Source organism: Mustela nigripes, chromosome 7 (assembly GCF_022355385.1).
Source record: "Mustela nigripes isolate SB6536 chromosome 7, MUSNIG.SB6536, whole genome shotgun sequence".
Lineage (NCBI taxonomy): Eukaryota > Metazoa > Chordata > Mammalia > Carnivora > Mustelidae > Mustela > Mustela nigripes.
Genome location: NC_081563.1, coordinates 136,548,669 through 136,567,225, shown reverse-complemented (window position 1 = coordinate 136,567,225; position 18,557 = coordinate 136,548,669). Strand labels below are relative to the sequence as shown.

Below are 18,557 nucleotides of genomic sequence, written 5' to 3'. Positions count from 1 at the left end.
CTCTGGAAAATAGCAGAGGCGTGACAGCATGAGGAATTTCAAATCTAGACAATCAGACTACCTTCTCTTTAAAAATATACTTTTTTCTTTTTTTTTTTTTTTTGCTTAATACCAACGTTCCTGCATAAAATCAAAGGTAATTTCTAAGACTATGCGCTAACTCTTGCTAAGCTAAGGAGGAATTAAGCCCCAACAAAAAGTAAGGAATACTTTAAAAAAAAAAAATCATTATGAAGAATATCAAAACAAGAGTGATTTTAATAGGGTTACTAGATCCAGGCCGGGATTTTAAGCCGTCTCCTCCTCTAACACTGCAAGTATAGGGAGCCAGGCACTGAAGCCCACTTTGTAGTATTATTGTCAATTACTATTATTATTATTATTATTATTATTTTAGTGGAACACTGAGTAAGGAAAGGTTTAGACCCCACTGAAGAAAACCACAGAGGTTCCCTAAAGGAAACCTGCAGTTGAAAAAGAACAAAACCCAATAAACAAACTAAGACTACAGCGTTGGCAGATGAGTTCAAGCAAATGTGGAAACCAAATACCCCCCTAGCCATGACAGGTTATGTCAGAAACGGGGGGCTCACGCGTTAGGTATGCTCAATGGACATTTCTAACCGCAGATCGGCTGGGTCTGGCTGTCCTTCAGAAAGCAGAAGACGGCGAGACGCCTGTCACTTGACAAGGGATTTGAAGAGCACGCAGCACACTCACCATCATGCGTTACACTTAAATAATGCTTTGTGGCCCATTGCCACATTTTTTGTTAAGCACTGTCTTATCTGAGTTAGAAACTTTTGATTCCTTCACTTACCTCGAAGTCTTTGAGCAAAAGTCCCTGACATCTAATCTCATCTCTCGGTTTATTTGCCTATGACATGGGGTTCTACCACATTTTTATTGCCCAAGGCTGTTCCAAAGGACAAATGTGACTTAGATGAAAGGCTTTTAAAACTATAATAAGAATGTGGTATCATTATGCGTGATCATTACTATTACTGGTTACTATACCTGAAGGCAGTGAGGCCATCCCTTTCAAGTCAGGAGGGGGGGAGCAAAAAGCCCAGGGACCCCACTCTTCTTTGCCTAATACCAATTTCCCATGATAGACATAATGTGGGCAAATTATAAAAATGAACCTACTTGTATAGAAAACATTTTTTTTTTTGAGAGAGAAATCTATGGGAAATTGGATTTTAAAAGGCAGGGAAGAATTTCGGCCTTCAAGAGGCATAAAATACTACTGGGGGAACAGAGAGGGAAAAATCATAAAAGTCTCTCTTAATTCTAAAGATTTGGTGGCCTGATAAGCTATGCCTTTCCCACTGCACCACAAAGCTCAGTGGAGGCATTCTGAATATGGAAACAATTGCTGTACTAAAGAAGAATTAGGAAAAAAAAAAAAAAGCGCCTCTTCTGCATGATGGAATGCAATGCATCACTATTGTACCTGGTGGCATAAATAAATTATCATACAATTAATTGCAATTCACTGTATAAATAAAGTATCATGGCAAGCTGGCCATTATTATCTATAGCATTTGCCTGCACAGTTTTAATAAAATGTAGCAGATACTAAAAAATTCCAATCTGCCTGCCCCCACAAGTCTTAAAAAAAAAAGGGAGGGGGGGGGGAGAATCATACCCAAATTGGGTTTCCAAAAACATGGAAACAGTCTATTCTTGAATAGTCAAATAAGAAAAAGGCTTCATCTCTTACAATTTCTAGAATTTTAGTCATGTTATTGATTACCTATCTATCTCCTTAAAAAAAATTTCCCTATAATGTGGTTAAACTGGGCAATAAAAATGGAAACCACACACACACACACACACACAGCTGTAAAGCAACAGATGAGCATGCATGTCACAAATTGGTGACCATATGAAAGGATGTGCATTTGGCCTGCATTTTCAGTGGTAGAAATATATGGATGTCTTGTTTTGTGTCAGAACCGGACTGTTGGCTAGAGGTCTTGTCCTAACTGTAAGTCCTCATTCTTCTTCTCCCCCCTCCCCATCAGTAAGTAGCTCAGACCGCTACCTTCCTTGTCACTTTGCCAAATGAAGGCTGGTTGGAAATGAACCGTTTTCCCAAACCGCATTACGGCAGCAGGTAATGCTGGCTGTCCTAACTCAGGCTCGTGTCTCAGATGCCTGGGTTTTGGTCTTCTTGACCAGAGACTCCCTGAGACTCCCTGAGAGCAGAATCAGGGCAACTGCAGGATGACCCCAGCAAATTTCCTTTTATTGAGGTTAATTTTGCACTCTGTATACAAAACAAGGGTGAGCAAGGTAAACTTCTAATATTCTCAAGGCTTGGCCCCAGTCATGGACTGACAGTTTGTTGTAGGGTGGGCATAATCTGTGGTTTAAGTCCCTAGTCCTGATTTAAGTGGACGGTGCTTTCCAAAACCACCCACCCCCCAGAATAGAGGACTCGAGACACGGCAAAGAAGACTAGTGGAGATCTGCTGGGAAAGCCTCATGTCCCAAATGAGACAACAGAGACTCCAGCAAGTAAGGGACACTGCCAACTAGGGGGCGAGTGGACACTGTCACCTGTCTGTATTCCTATCTGTATTTGTGTCCCTTCCCCATCAGAGGTCAGCATTCTAGAACTAAGCTCAGAATATTGAAATGGGACTGTTATGGCAAAAGCAGTTCCCTGCAGGAAAACAGTGCATTGTCATCTAAGGCTCTGGCTATAGTAGGGTTGGGACATCCCAAATTTAAAACTGCTTCCCTTCTATACGTGATTAGGAAAACGATGACGTCATTATTTCCCCGGGTGGGTGTCACTAAAACGAGCGCCATGTTTTAAACTGATTTGTGAAAGACACACATGTCACAGAAGCCAAAGGTTATTGTCCATAATGTCATTACTAAAAAGCATCACACATTATAAAATATTTAGCGAAAAAATGTAGCCCAGCTTTAGAAATTGTGATCTTTAAATCCCCTGAAAGGTTTTAGAGAGTAAAATAAAGAAATTAAGATTGTGGAGGTTCACTTTTGAAATTTTCATTCAAGCCACACATTTAGACTCTTGTTAATTGCTGCTTTGATGGACTGTGGCACAAGGAGCCAAAGCCTCAGATGGGAGCCAAGGCCAGGCTGGAGGAGGAGCAGTGGGGGGACTGGGAAGGGCCAGAGAGGCAGGGAGATGGAGAGGAGGAGGGGCTGGGTGGGTGGGGGGAGAGAGTCCTAGAGGGGCCAGAGGACACCTAAAGGTGGGAAAGATGAAGACAGAAGGAGGGAAGGTGGAGGGCCGCCAAACGTACCAGCGGTGGTTATGAACACAAGACCATTTTAATTTCTTGGTATCCCAAGTCCATTTGAAGAGGATCTTACCTTTGATCCTCTCTGCCCCAGCTAAAGCTGCTTGAAAAGATTCACATGCAAACATTGACATGTTTCACAAGTCATGGTCAACAGTTTTACCACATTTCGTCCATATACTTAAAATACACTGGAAACATTTTTAAAAATTTTTTTATTTTAATTGCATTTCGAAGACAAGACAGCATTCCACTCCCAACGCATAACAGTCTTTTTAAACCAAGCCCCTCCTACTGTACTCTTTGTAAAAGAGGAAATGATTGGCTTACCTCGGGCTCTTCCCTAGGAAAAAAATTATTTCATATTTTTTAAACACAGCCACGCCCACCCTCTTGGAACCAGCCCCGTGTAGGTTTGGATCCAGACCTGCCCGTAGCAGATTCAGAGGGTTTTTTTCCCCCCTCCTCCCACCATCCCCCCACCAGGTGAGCTGAGTGTGTGCAGAATACTGAACGCATGTGTGTAGCCCCGACGCCCCAGATACCTGAGTGTCTGGTTTTTCAACCGTAAAGGCGGGAGGGTTTGGCGAACGAATGAGAAGTGAGGAAACGCTTAGCGCAAAGGGAAAAAAGAGAGAAAGACATACAGAAAAAAGGTTATGGAGGCCAGCGAGAGGCGGCCCCCTCTCCCCCGCGCCAGCAGCCCAACACACTCCCCGAGACGTCCCACCACCTTCTCCTCCGCATTTTTCGCGCTGCCCGCTGCAGAGCGCCCGCGCACAGGTACCACCAGAGTGTGCAAAACACGGAAAGTTTTTGCCCGCGCCATGGCGCAAAACACAAGACAGCCCGTTCCCCAGTACGAGTACACAGTCGGCGGGTAATCTGGGGGTGCCAGGGATGCGAATTGGGGGACACTTGAGCATATCATGCACAGGCGGACACAATATGGACACCAACACACACCAACGACAAGCTGTCTGAGTCCAAGCAGCAGTGCCAGGCGAGGCGGGGGGCGCACCTTCCCCAACGACCCCAGCCCACCACGGCCCCAACCGGCCTAGCCTGGGGAACCCCGGGGCCCCTCCCCGGCAGTTCCTGGCTCACCTGAAGCCCCCTTCTTTCTTGCCGGCCCCCACCCCAGGACTGGGGGCATCTTACGGTCGCTGACGCTGGCTTGTCCAGCCGGAAACGACCCTCAGTGTTGCTCGGCACCACTTTTCTCCCTGGAGGGCACATACTTCGACCACCCAAGCCCAACCGAGGCCCCCTCCCGCTCCCAGGGCAAAGTTAGGGCCCCTCACTGGAACTTTCTAGCAGTCTCTTCCCGCCTCGGCCTGGACCCCCTCCTCCCGCCGCCAGGCCCTGAGCTCCACCGGGCAGCCCTGCCACCCCCTCCCGGGGTCCCCCGGCGGCCCTGCTCCCCGCGGGCAGAGTCCGCCGCATTACCTAGAAGCAGCAGGCGGTGCGTACACATGTACCCCATCTTTTCCTCCTGGAGTTGTTTGTCGATGAGCTTGCTGCGTTTCTTCTCTGCGCGCTTCTGGGCGCGCTTCTCCAGGGCTTCCTTGCGCATCTGTCTGCGCTTCTCCGCCAGAGGAATCTTCTTGACCTTGGGGCTGTGCGAGGCTTTGGGCTGGGGGCTCTCAGCTCGGCCGAAGCAGCCCCCGAAGGCCTGCATGAGGAAGTTGCGGAGCAAGTTGCGCCGGGGCTTTCGGCGGCGGCGATTTCGCCGGGGCTGCAGCCAGCGGCGGCATCCGGAGGTCCCATCGTCGGACTCATCGCTGCTGTGGTCGTCGCTGCTGACCGACCCCTCGTCGTCGTCGCGGCTGCGGCCAGACCTGCCCCGCCAGGCAAATGCGCGAGTAGGCTGCGGAGTAGGCGGATCGGCAGCCTGGATCTCGGGGCTGGGGGGTCTAAGGAAGCGCAGCTTGGGTCGGGCTCCAGACGCAGGGGCGGCAGGAGCAGCTGCCCCGGCGGCAGGAGCGGCTGGGGCGGCTGGGGCGGCTGGGGCGGCTGGAGCGGCTGGAGCGGCTGGAGCGGCTGGAGCGTCAGGGGCGGCTGGGGCTGCCCCGGCGGCGGGAGCGTCAGGGGCGGCAGGAGCGGCTGCCCCGGCGGCTGGAGTGTCAGGGGCAGCCGCGGCTGCCCCGGCGGCTGGAGCAGCAGGCTTGGCCCCGGCGTCCGGGGCTCCGTCCCCCGGAGAGGGGACTTTTCCTTCTTCCGCAGCAGCTGCGGCTGAGCCTCCTTCCATCTCGGCTGCTTCTCCCTCAACTGGGGGTCTCTCTCCCTCTGCTCGCTCTCTCTTAACTGGGGCTCGGGAGACCTCGATGGGCGGGCCGTCAAGCGCGATTGGGGGGCTGTCCATGTTGACGGGAGCGTCGTCGACCCCAACGGGGGCGCTACCAATCTCGAGCGGGGGTCCGGAGATCTCCATCGGGGGGCTGTCGCCCGCGAAGTGTGGAGGAGATCTGACAGCCTCTCGGGATGGGCTGCCGATGGCGGCTGGGACCCAGAGGGGGGGCTCGTTCGCGGCGGGAGCGAGGAGGACCGCACTCGAGACCGCGGCTGCCGCGGACTGGCCGCCGCTGCCGCCGCTGCCGCCGCCGCCGCCGCCAACGCCGTCGATTTGTGGGATAGCTCGGGGGAGCCCAGGGGGTGGGCTGTCGTCCCCAAAGGCTGCTCCATCAAACTCAAATGGCATAGCCTCCTCAGGGGGAGGGCTGCGGTCTCCTCCAAAGCCTGCGTTTGCAGGTCTGAGAGCTTGGGGCTCCTGGGGAGGCGTGCTAAAGACCCCCGCACCTGGGCCTCCTGGAGCGAGGTCTGAGACCTGCAGGAGAGGCTGGCTGCCACCTCCCTGGGCAGGCTGCTCAAACTCAAAGGGCATGGCTTCCTCGGGTGGAGGGCTGTAGCCTCCCAGGCCTGGTCTGGCATCACCGAAGGCTCCGGGCTCCTTGAGCGCTGGGCCAAAGACCTCCAGGCCTGAACGGGCCCCAGCGGTGTCTCCAGGCTGCTCCGGGGTAGGCCAGAAGCCTCCTGAGCAGGGCTGCTCGACCTCGAAGGGCATGGCTTCCTCAGGAGGTGGGCTGTAGCCTCCATGGGCTCCTGCTTCTTCGATGGCCTCTCCCACGTTCTGGAAGTTGGGCCTGGAGACCTCTGGGGGTCCACAGGCCTCGCCTTCAATCTCGATGGGGACGGGCTCGCTGTGAGGCGGTTCGGTCTCCATCTCTTCGGCTGCGCCAGGCCCAGGACTGGGGGCAGCTGCCCCTGGGGCCTCCAAAGATGGTTGCTCGGGCTGTTCCCCGAGTTCAAGGGGGATATCGCGTTGTCCTGACATATTATTGCCGTCGAGGCAGTTGCGCACGCCCATAACACGGTGGCGGGCTCTTAAAATAAACTTGGGGCCCCGTAAGACGGAGCACCCAACCGAACTAGGGTGAAGAAAAAAATTTCCAAAAAATTCAAAGTACTAGCTAGAAAGTTCTCCAACCTCACTTTCCAACCCTCTCGAGGTCAGGGGGTTCAGGGCCTCAAACCCAAGACGGTGGCGGAAGCAACTCTATTGTTGCTGGTGGAGTCTTGGCTCCTTCCTGGCCACGTTTTATCCCCTCAGGCTGCCCCCTGGCCCCCCCTTTGGCCTGCCCTTGTCCCCTCCTCTTGCTCTCTGCTCCAGGCCAGCCCCGCCTGCTTGGATCTGAGGAGCGTGCCGATTCGGTCCGAAAATCGCTGGTAGTGCTCGCTGTCTGCCGCCAGAGGACGCCGGCCCCGGTGCCCAGGCGGCTCCGGGAGCCGGATCCTGGCGCCGGTAGCCCCGGACTTTGGGTAAGGGGGCTGATGAGCGCAGGCCTCGCAGGGATGTTTGGGCTCCTTCCACTCCTCTCCCTGACTGATTTGGAGTCTTTCTCCTCTCTTATTATCCCCTGGCCAGAGAGAGAGAGCTCTCCTGCGTTGCGGGACACGTGACGCAAGACGTGGGCCCCGGGCAGCTTGAGCGCAGGAGCTGAAACCCTCCCTCCTGGACCCAAATGACTCTCCTGGGGGGGGGGGGGGGGGGGAACTGCAGGAGGGTTTCATCACCCCAGGATACCCCTGAGCCGCGGCCCCCGGACCCGGGCAGCCTCCCACCTTAAGCTCCAAGTCCGGAGTGCAAGGGTTCGGGCGCGTGGGAAGGGGGCACGGGTGCGCGCGGGGATGCGACAGGTGGTCGTGAGCCCACCGGCGCAGCAGACAGGAGGCGAGGGGCGAGGGGCTGCCGCGTGTGCGCACATAATTTGTTTTTAAAATGCCTTGAGGTACTTTCCGCCGTTTCTGCAGCTTTTGTTTGCCGGCTCGCGGAGACCGGCTCCAGTAAAGCACTTCAGAGTTCCCCATCCCCACCACACTCCGGGGGTCCTCGCCGTAGCCTAGGGTGGCGCAGGCAAGGGTTGCCACCCTTTATGTGGATAATGATGCAGGGGAATTAAGAGGGTCTTCGGCACGTTCCATGGAGACCCTCTAAGTGTAGTTACCGCGGCATTGAACGCGGGTTGGGGGGGGGGGCACACACGGAGACCCCGTCCAGCGCAGGCCTCAGAGTTCCGGGGGTCTTACTGTTCTGGGGACGGGCTAAGGGGATTTCAGTTGGGATTTATGGTCGGCTTGGCGCGGTCTCGAAAGACTGGACAACCCTGTGCGCGCTGAACCCAAAGACAGACACCGTGCCGCGCCGGCGGCAGCCGCTAAAATGTGCCGCTTATCCGCCTCTGGTGCCGGCTGCCGGGGGTCGGTCAGCCGCTCCAGGTCCTCTCCAGCCCCTCAGCAGCCCCCTCCCAGCCCCTCTCCTCTCGCTGTGGGTATCCCAGAGCAGCGGCTTCACTTTTCCACTGCTAACTCCCTCAGAGGCGGCACTGAGCCCGGCCACAAGTCCCGCGGTCGCCTGGCTGCGCTCCTGTCGCCGAAGCTCGTGGGGGCTTAGAACCGGCTGGGGAAAATACCCGCACCGCCCGGGTGGGCTGGGTGCGTGCACGCGCACCGCTCTGGGTCTGGGGTCTGGAGTCTGGAGTCTGGAGTCTGCGGAGGGATTTGAGCCGCGGGGAAAAAAAAAATTGCTGCTTGCGGGTCACGTACGACCCGGGACGTGGCCATGAGGTCTGTCTCGCCAGCGGGCGACGCGGACCTGCAAGCCACCTTTAGGTGCAAGGCATCCGGGCATGAGCCAGGCGGTCGCTTGGCGCGCGGGCGAGAGAGAGGGCACGATGAGTGTTAGGAGGGGTGGGCTGCGGGGAGCGGGAGCGGGAGCGCCGCTTGGATCGCTGTGTCTGCGAGCCGCAGGCGGGCGAACGACGCACCGCTCAATCTCGTTAGGTCGAACGCTTCCCTCTTAGAACGACGGGACCACAGCCACGGCGCATCCTGGCCCCGCATCCACCATCCATGTGGCCTTGCTGCAGAGGAGAGCTGACAAAGTCGGACTCTGGGCAACGCGTGGGGCCCCCCAAAGGCGTATCATGTCAGGTGTAGGGGTCTACACCCTTGGAAATGCCACCACTGAACTTTGGCTCAAACTTTGTCCAACTGTGCCCACACGTGACGGCCCAACCCTTTAAGCATCCACTGAATGGGCCAACTGGGTCGCGACCGTCAACCCACTCCCCTCCGACCCCAGCGCTGGGTCAGCCATTGGGCTGGGGTCACGCCAATCAAGGTTGCCTGGCGAATGAGCAGGGGGCTTCGGACCGGAAACCGGATATGAATGGGAGGTCCAACAGGGGGCGCCGCGTTGGAACGCCCTAAGAGGTTGTGCTCCTGGGGTGGTTGGAAGCGGCCGGTGGGCCGGCGTATGGCGGCCAGGCCTGGGAAGCCACGAGGCTGCCTGGCGCCGTGGGGTCACTCTTCCTGAAGCCACATGTCACCAAGGCTGGAAGGGAAGGTCGGGGGCTGCCAGGGGCCAACCTTAGGTATCGCTGGGGGCGGTGGGCAAACCCACCCGACCGAGGGGACCGCCGCAGAGGACAGGCGAGGAGGAAGAAAATGTCTGAGGCCTGGCGGTAGAGAGCCAGGCCCCGAGGAGAGACAGGGCTCGCTGCCCCGATGCAGAGGAGCAGTCCCAGACGGCTGAGGAGTCGAGGCCCCAGGGATGCTGCGCCCTGCTGAGCTAGAAGGTCAGTAGACCTTGGGGTCTGGAGCCCCAGAAGGACGGTTTCTCCCCTCCGCTTGGACTCTGTCCCCAAGCACTGTCGATCCAGGAATGGGTGCACGGCCTCTTTTTCTGACATCCTCATGGGCCTGTGGGACCCCTTTGTTCAACACTCTTGGGTATCTCGGTCCTTTGCCTGGAGAGCACAACTACTGAGGGGATGAAGGCTGAGCAGACACCAGGCCTCCAGCCTCGAGGATGAGGGTCATAAAAAGGAAAGCAAAGACCTCTCCAGGGGCTGGGGGCCCCTGCGAGTCTTGATGGGGACAATGGCGTTTCAGAGGGGCCTGCGTGGGAGGGTAGGGCGCCTGCCTACCAGTGGGGGGGAGGGGGATGGGAGGAATGGGCGATGTGAGCCTACCCTGAACAAGACCCCGTAGGGGGGAGCAAGGGACACCATGTGGAGTCTCAGAGGGGCAGGGAGAGTGAAAGTGGTACAGACTGGGGTAGGACCTCTCGGGGGTAGCTGGAAACTAAAGGGCAAGCACTTTTGAGGTTGTTTGGGTAGGAAATAGAGCAGATGTTGAATGGTTTTGGTCCTGCAAGTAGGGTCTGAGCCTGGTTTTAGTAAAAGATGGAGGCCATGTGGGGGGATGGTCCCGATGGAGAGAATACCGGAAGCTGTGGCTGGTCATGACCTCTAAGGCAGCAAGAAGGCTGAAGGAAGGGACTCCAGAGGGATCCCAAAGGGCCCTTTTCTAGCACAGAAGGTGGAGAAGCCAAAGTCTGAAGTTCAGAAGGAAGGTAAAGACCTAAGTTCAAAGAGGCAGCCGTCCTTATAGGGTATGAAATGACTGATCAGACCCCCCTCGAGGGGAAGAATATGTTTGGTGATAGAATCTTGAACACTTGGAGCGCCGGAGAGGAAAAGGAAAGATGTCTCCGGACAGTGGGCTCAGAAGGGACTGGTGAGGGTATGCGGGAGGGGAGAATCAGAGACGCTCAGAGCACCCAATGGAGATTATGGCTTCTTAGCCTCTGCACTGTTCACATCAGGGCCCGCTGACTCTCTGCTGTGGATTGTCCGGGGCACCATAGGGCGTTAGCAGCATCCCTGGCCTCTACCCACTAGATGCCAGTAGCAGCCCCTTAGTTGTAGCAACCGAAAATGTAGACTCTGCCAAATGTCCTCTGGGGGGCAAAATCGCCCCCGGATGAAACCACTGCTGTTGGCTGAGAAAGGACCCTTAGACCTGAGTAGGAATTACCTTAATTTAAAGGTAAATGAAGACTGGGAAGAAGAAAAGCCCACAGTTTAACTCCAGTGTTCTCCATTTTTATCTGTTCTGATTTTTTTTTTCTTTTTCTGTAGGGATTGGCCACCAGAGTCTGAAAACCCCAGATCACTTATGTGAAGGGGTTCAAAGCTGAAACCGTCACGGAACAGAGTGGGATGAGACACCTCAGAAGTGAGGCCAGATGTTTGAGGAACTGGCTGACACGGGAGGCAGCTGATGTGCCCAGCCCCAGGGACCCGAGGAGCCTGGTGCGGTAAGCGCTGGGGGCGGCCGCGGCCACGGGTGGGCTGACTGGGGCCACTGTGGTTGGTAGGGCTGTCTGGTGAGCCTTCTGGCTCAAGACAGAAATGTGGCCTTGCTCTGGATAGAGCTGGCCAGCAACACGTGGTGGTGGGCAGCCGAGTCCAGACCGCTAGTTCTGGATGGATTTCTTGACTCAAGGAAAGAGGTCACTATCTGATAGGAATAAGCAGGAACAAGGAAGCAAAGCTGGTAAATGAGTTCACACAGATCACAAAGAGGAAGGCAAGAGAGGCTCGTCCTGGTGCCTGAGAGAACAGGGAGCTGGGGCGAAGGACAGAAGCTGTGTGCCAGGGTCTGGGCCCTGTTCCCGCAGGGCGTGCGGTAAGCGAGTGTGTATCCATCAGAGAAGGAAAGGCTTGGCTATCAACATCCCGGGGAAGGGTTCTGGGAAGTGGTGTATCCTCAGCTACTTAAAAAGACAGATTTTCTACACTCGATGAATTAAGGAAGGAACAGCAAACACCGCTCACGTTTCAGTTAAACTGCATTTCGGAGGCAAGTCAGCCTGTTCACCACAGGGCCCAGGCCCCTCAGATGGAGTAATGGGTGGGCAAGTGAGCAACCCCCAGCGGGAAGAACGCATCCTTCACTGTCGCCTCTCTGGGCAGCACCGCTGGCATCTGCAAGGACCTGGTCCCCTTCCTGGGTGACCCCATGTGGCGCCCTAGGCTTCCCAAACTCAGTCTTCCTGCTCTGGTTGACACCTCCCCGCTGGCACGCGGGGGATTCTTATCTTAGTAGTTCGGATGCTTATATTGGGGGATTCTGACTCGTTGCCAAAAGCACAAGCACATCCAGGGCTGGAGGAGCTGCCTGTCAACTTCCCTTCTGAGTTCGTCCCTGTATCTGTGAAAGGGAAAGCAGAGCAGACAGGGAAGGAGGTGCGAGAGGGAAAGGAGCAGAAACTAAGAATAAGATCCTTTGTCAGCGGTGGGATTTCCTCCTAGCTTACGGCTTGGGGCTGGGGGTGGGGTGGCGCTTGCAGAAGAGTGGTCTCTGAGGCCCACCGCCATGCCTGTTGTCAGTGGCTTTCTTTCCAGTGAGGAAAAGGAGAATCTTTTCGCCGGTGGTGAGGGAAAAAAAAAAAGCAGAAAGGAGAAAACCTGGGGAAGAGAATTGAGGCACCTATTCCATTTCTCAGCCTCCCAGTGACAAATGCTTTCTGAGTGCTGACTGAGTAGCCGTAAGACTTTGAAGCTGGTCGGTTAATTACTGTTCAATTAAGACTTGCTGGGCCCATCCTTTCCCTCCCCGCATCTCCTCTGCCAGCCGTGGCCGGTGGAGGCAGCAGCAGCCTGCTGTCTGCCGAAGGGTCTGCGTGACCAGGCTGCTCCGACAAATGCCAGCTCGAGAGAAAATGCCTCAAATGGAGGTTAGGAGCAGGTGCAGGGCTGATATTAAAGACAGTCGGAACCAGACTTAGGAGAATACTCGATGGGCTCAGATTAAAAAGCCCTGAGCTGGAGCCGCAGGGGCCAAGGGTCTCCTGTCAGGAATTCAGACCCCCTCGTTCAGCTCAAGAGCTAAACTCCGCAGCCCTCGACTTGGAAGGGCTCCCCGTCTCTGCTGCAGCCAGACACATGACTGTCCTCGGACCACCCGTGCTGCTACGGCGGGTCCACACGTTCTTGGCAGGCACCTGAACTGGGCTCCTTCTCTGGGCTCGGCCATGATGCAGCAGAGAGGGGAGGGGAGGGGAGAAGTGGTCTTTCCAGAAGAGATGAACAGTGCCCCGGGCAGGGAGGCTAAGAGAGGGGTAAAAGTGGGGGCTGGGAGGTCACGAGGGAAACCCTGAGGTAAATTAGGCTTTAGTGGAAGCTCTGTCTAAAAAATGTCAGTAACCACGGTGGGGATTCCAGGCCCCGTGATTCGACTGTAAGGGGAATGGCGTATTTCCTGTTTGCGCCTGGCCTCCATTTCCCAGAGCCCATCGGAATGGAGATAGCAGTGGAAGCCAGGGTGCTCAGAACTGACTCTTGCCTGGGGGGAGGAGAAACGGGTCATCTTCAGCTGGTGGCAGTCAGTCCTCAGCCAGTTCGAGACGTGGGGCCTCTCCCTGAGCCAAAATCCAAGATTCAGCATTTGAACTCAAAAACAAGATTTCCTGGGTTTTAAATCTTTTTCATTTGGTCAAAACAATTGAGGCATGAGTACAAAAACCCCACCGCACCTAGAAAATTGAAATTTCTGGCCAGGTCTGTAGAGCCCTTCTGAGGGAAAGTGACCCTCCTCGTGCCTCTGTGCAGTCCCAGGGGAGGGGGCGGGTCCTCCACCACTAGGTGTGGCTCTTCGAAGTGCTCTTCCTGACCTTGCTTCCGCGGCCACCAGACTGTTGGAAGACGGCGGTAAAGTCTCTCCTTACTTCTTCCTCCAACTCTTCCTACCCCTATGGATGGGCTCTGTGACTCCCTATCTCCAAATCTTACCTTCTGTTCCTTCCCTAGTGTTCTTGTCATTGTCTTCCAGGTTGTTCTGTGATCCCCGGCCCCAAACCTTCCTGCACATATGGACACCCCTTTCCATCTGTACACACAGCTTAGTGGTACCCCGGCGTTTCTGATAGCTGCGGCCCCTGTTAATTTGCAGCATGCTCATCCTAAAATAAGCTCATAGAATAAAAATAGGCCATGTCCACAGGCGAAGCCAGGCAGGCAGCCTCCCCAATTCTACCTTGCAGCAGGGACTTTGCTGACGGGGGTGGGGGTGGGGTGGAGGGGTGCTGTGGCGCCAGCTCCTCTTGGATGTCCTGCCGTGACTGGCTGAGCCCTGTCAACAGGTGACAGTGGCTCTGCACTGCAGACTCTTGGCCTTGGAGAGAACTAAGTCACTAGGCTGTTCCCTCTGGCTCCTCTTGCTCTGACTTAGCTGGGTACCAGCCCCAGGATCAGTGCCAGGGATGGGGAGTGGGGTGTGTGAGAAAAAAAGGGGAGTGGAACCAAACATTAGTAAAATAAAAAACAAAAATGGGATGTCAAATCATTAATTTGACTTTTTTTTTTTTTTTTTTTTTTAAAAAAACATTGTGTTGTTATCCCAGGCATTTGCAACAAGGGAAGATTGGTTTAGGGGGAAATGCAAAAAACAAACAAAAAACCCCCAAACACCTTAGCTATTAGAAGGCCTTGCAATATAGAAACAGACACCCAATAGATCTCTCTAACTGTGGCATTAAAATCGCATGGGAGAGGAGCAATTAAGGGGAAAAAAAAGTCTGAAAAAGCTCCCAGGGGGAAAGGATAATAACAAACACCAAGGCAGAGCAGACCAGGTTATCCCAACTAGCTGCAGCCTCCGAGCCGTGTTTGTGGGCTGGGCCTAACCAGGACACTCCTAAGTGCTACCGAAGACTGTATCCAACACCCGTGGTCAGCTGGCCGGCGCTGCTGCCCGCTGCTCTCTCCCAGAGCCTTGGCATCAGCAGGCTGCCGTGTGCTCAGTGTGGGGCTGGCCGTGGGCCGCCCACTCCCACTCGCAAAAGCTTGTTTCCACACACAAAGATCAGGGAGCAGGTGAGGGAGAGCAGCACACAGAAGACAACCGCTGCACATGTGCTCTGAAGGACGGCCCCCCTTTTTCCCCTCAGGCCAGTAACAAGACACTGGGGTTCTTCTGGATTCTCTAACTTGCCTTTTTAAACTTTTTTTTTTTTTTTTTTTTGCCACCCATTCAAAAACAGACTGGATAAAATCAGAATCAGAACAACACAAAACAGATTTCTTCACAACTGATGCTTTTTATTTGATCGGTCTTGCACATTTCTTGGCCCCAATAGTGTTAAAATCGTGGATAGAGTCAAATTGGGCAACCCTGGGCTTCCATGAACCTGCAGTACATTTGGAGCTGAAGGGGACGCTAGGAACACACTACATTTTCCACGTGAAGAAACCGAGGGAGGCAATGAGGTGCTGGGTCTGACCCAAGGCCGCTGGGTGGGACTAGGCCTAGAAGATTCTTAGGTCCATCCCTGGGGTGTCCCGATTTAGGAAACGGCCGTTAGCATAAAAGCCCTGCAGTGCGGACAAGGAATTCCATCCCTCATCCTGGAACATGAGGATTCAAGATGTAATTTGAGGATTTCATCCCCTTTGCTGGGAGGCTTCTAAGAGCAGGGCCGCCTTGTGCTGCCCTATGACGTCACTCAGCTCTGGAAACTTAATTTGATTTTAGTGATTTGTTTTTCTGTGATAGGTCACCTTTCTGTTAAGATACATACTTTCCCCAATACCACGGTTTCTGCTCAGTTTCCCCTCAACAGTCTCCTTCTGGGTAAGGAGCAGCGATGACATGGGTAAATTAAGTAAGATCCACTCAGGTAGTTAAAACAAAGGAAAAGAGCTCATTCTTACCCACACTGAATTTTCAGCTTCCTCGTGAGATCTTCGGTCCCAGCTGCTAAAAGTGAGGGCGAATAGAGTAAAGGGTTGTGAGGAGTTCTGGGGGGTGCTGGAGGCGGGGGCGGGGGGGGGGGGGGCTCTAGCCCATTAAAGAAACATCCTCTTAAAACACTTCCAAACTGTAAAATTCCCAGTTCTTGAATTCTGATAAACATAAGTTTTGTTTGCCCAACTTCAGAAGTAAACCTACGCCAGCTGTTTGCCAGCACACACTATCTGAACACTGCTATGACTTTCCAAGTCAAAAAAATTGAGTTACAAGAGGGTCTTTGTCCAAGAAAAAGCACATTTCCAGTAAGTAAATGATTGATGTAGTAAAGGAAAACCCTAAATGCCAGAGCGCACCATCCCCTTTAACCAGAGCTATTCCCTCCTCCCTGTCCATGTGAGATACACAACCAGCTAGTAATTCACTTCTGGGGGCAACTAGAAGGTCTGAGTTTTCTGGGCGAATTTCCTCACCAGACACACCCCACCCAAATTGAAAGGGCAAGTGATCCCATTCAAATGCTAACCCCAATTTAGCAGGGTGAAACAAAGGGCCAGTTTGGAGACTAGGGAGTTGGGAATGCTCAGCAGAATTTGCCAGAAATGCCTGGGGTGGGGGTTGGAGGGAGGCATGGAGCACCAGTGTCTCAGGTAGAAAGAGGGTCTGAAGTGTCTCCACAGCAAAACCCCTTCCTCGGGTGGGTGCGGAGCGCCTCCTAGGAGTTCCACATATTCCTCAGTAGTTCTGTGTAGTCCCTAATGGCTTTTCCACCCTGGAATGGGGGGGGGGGGGTGTGGGGGGGGGAGGTGGGGAGGGAGCCGAGTGGGGGGGGGGCTGTGTGGGTGGGCAACAGACTTTCACAGTCAAAGGCAGTTTATACCGAAGAGTGTGTCTGAAAGAGGGCAAACTACTTGTGTGTTCCTACATGGGGGCCACCCCCTCTCCAGTAAGGAGGTGGGTGTAGTGCTCACAATTAAGAAAGCAAGCCTCCCAATATGCAGGTTTCTGGTTAAAAACAGACCAAGAACTGGCCTGAAAAGTGTGTGCTTAGGCACTGAGGACTTCTTTAAACACTTATTTATTCTTCCTGCAACAAAGCAACATGCTAATTTCTCTAATGAAAAACCTCGCTCTGCAGGAAAAGGGGGTCCCCAGACTACCCAGTCTGGGAAGAGGGCTCCCAACACCAAATCAAGCCAACCCAAACCCTGGCTTCTGTTGCACACTCACTAGACACATTTTACTTGGTGAACTCGGGCTGCTAAGACATTACCAGAGGAAAAACACTTAATGCCACAGAAAGGAACAGCATCTCTGCTGACACAGAGCAGAAATTGCAACTTTGGGGAGCTCATCTCACTTAGGCAATCTCCCACATTAAGCCAAAGGCAGGGCACGCCTGGCCCTTCTGCAGGTCCTCGGCAGCCTCCAGCCTTCGGACACCTGCCCGCTGCCCAAGGAAGCCCCCTGCTCACAAGTGCCTTCCCAGCACTTCCTAGTTAAGACCATAAACCCGACCAACAGTCATTAGTCAGCGCCGCAGCCGGCAGAACTGTGTTCCAGGGTGCCGAGGCGCCCTTCGTAGGGGAGAGACAGGGAAGGAAGACGATGGACAGTGTTCTTTCTGTCTTCCCTTTTTCTTAAGAGTCTATAAACCCGACCGATCTTTTCATTTGAAGCCTCAGAACGCTTTGCCCCCCCCCCTTCCGCCCCCAACTTCCTGATCATCAGACTAGCTCAAACCGGCGCAAATCAAGACGCGCGCGCACCAAGAACAAATCAGTTTCCATATTGGATGAGGTTTTGTAACATATTTCACTTCTCAGTCTTTCTCCAGGGTTGGCGAGTAAGGCACACTTTATGCTCCGAAGATGCGTTACCGGACTGCAGCCGTTTTTGTCCTCTGGCAACAGGGTGGTTTCACCTCCCGGTTACAGATTCCAAACTTAGCTCCACCCGAGCTGAAAATGGCGGGTGCGCCGCCTCCCCTCCCCGAGGCTGCCCAAGCCTCCGGCCCCTGCCCCCTTTCGACCGACCCAAGGACGCAAGTCCAATCAGACACCTTTCCCCGGCTCGGCGGAGCCGCGCTCTTTGGGGACTCACTGTAGAATATCCTGATGAGAGACGCGATCCTCTCTCCAGCCCCGTTTCTTGTGTCGCTTTATCTTTCCGCTCGGCACTGCCTTGCGGCCCTCTTAACCCCACTCTTCCATCCCCAGGGCCTTGCGCAGACAGCCCCAGACCTCTCCGGCCAAGCTGCACCCAGCCCCGTCGCCAGATCAACTGCGCCAAAACCTTAGCGATGCCCCGACGTGACCAAGCTCGTGCCACCAACTCTGGGAGCCTGTAGGGGTACCCCCTATGACCCCGTACCTTCTCTGCCAGCCCTCCAAGTACGCGTAACTCGTGGGGAACCGCCGGCCAGCCTGGAGAGGTCGGCTCTGGAGCGCGCGGGCAGGTGCGCACGCTCTTTGCGGCGTGCTTGGCCCCGTGCGCGCCCGGAGGCGAGTGGCGGCGGCCAGGACTGGCGCACAGGGGCGGGAGCCCTGGCGCCGAGGTCCCACGGCTCCAAATTGGCAGCGTTAGGACCTGGGCTCCGGGCTCCCAGCGCCTTAAAGCGCCGCGCGCGACTTTTCCCGGAGCCGGCAGTCTCCGGACTTCTCGCCCAATCCCAGTGTGATTACTTTTCGCACATTGCAACAGTGTCGCTACAGCGCGGCCGCTCTCGCACGGTGAAAGTTGGCGCTTGCACTTAAGAACTACGTTTCGGGCGCCCGCCAAGGCCAACTGGTTTGAGACTAGTGTTTAAGAGGAAAAAAGGCATGTAAAACAAGTGACTTACCCGTGCCTTTGGGTGTGCAGCTCGAAACCTGGGGCGCGCCGGGGGTTCAGTCGCGCGTCCTGGACACCAGCGCGGAGACCTCAGGCTGTCTCCAGCGGGGCGCGCGGAGCGCCCCGCCGTCCAACAAGCCTTTGGCCACCTGGGCGCTGCCGGCGTCCTCCCAGCGTCCTGGGGAGCCTCCCCCGGCTCGTCCTGGCCCCCAGCCTCCCCGCTCAGGCTAGCTGAGCCCACTGGCCTCCCGCATTCCTCCTAACCTGCCTTTCCTTCTCCTCCCTCCCTCCCTCCCGCGGCTCCCAAACCGACCCCGGTTTGGCGGCGGGCAACTAACCTGA

At 55.0% G+C, this 18,557-nt stretch overlaps 1 protein-coding gene across 1 annotated transcript; it reads right to left on the bottom strand.

The window, feature by feature from the left end:
• Positions 1 to 3,642: 3,642 nt before the first annotated feature.
• Positions 3,643 to 6,851, bottom strand: LOC132022063 (guanine nucleotide-binding protein G(s) subunit alpha isoforms XLas-like). Its single transcript, XM_059407312.1, is given in 9 exon segments — positions 3,643 to 3,719; positions 3,722 to 3,820; positions 3,823 to 4,045; positions 4,047 to 4,172; positions 4,175 to 4,306; positions 4,308 to 4,370; positions 4,372 to 4,442; positions 4,445 to 4,513; positions 4,737 to 6,851. Coding segments are annotated over 9 exon segments (2,778 nt in total). The 5' UTR covers positions 6,655 to 6,851.
• Between the last annotated feature and the right edge of the window lie 11,706 nt (positions 6,852 to 18,557).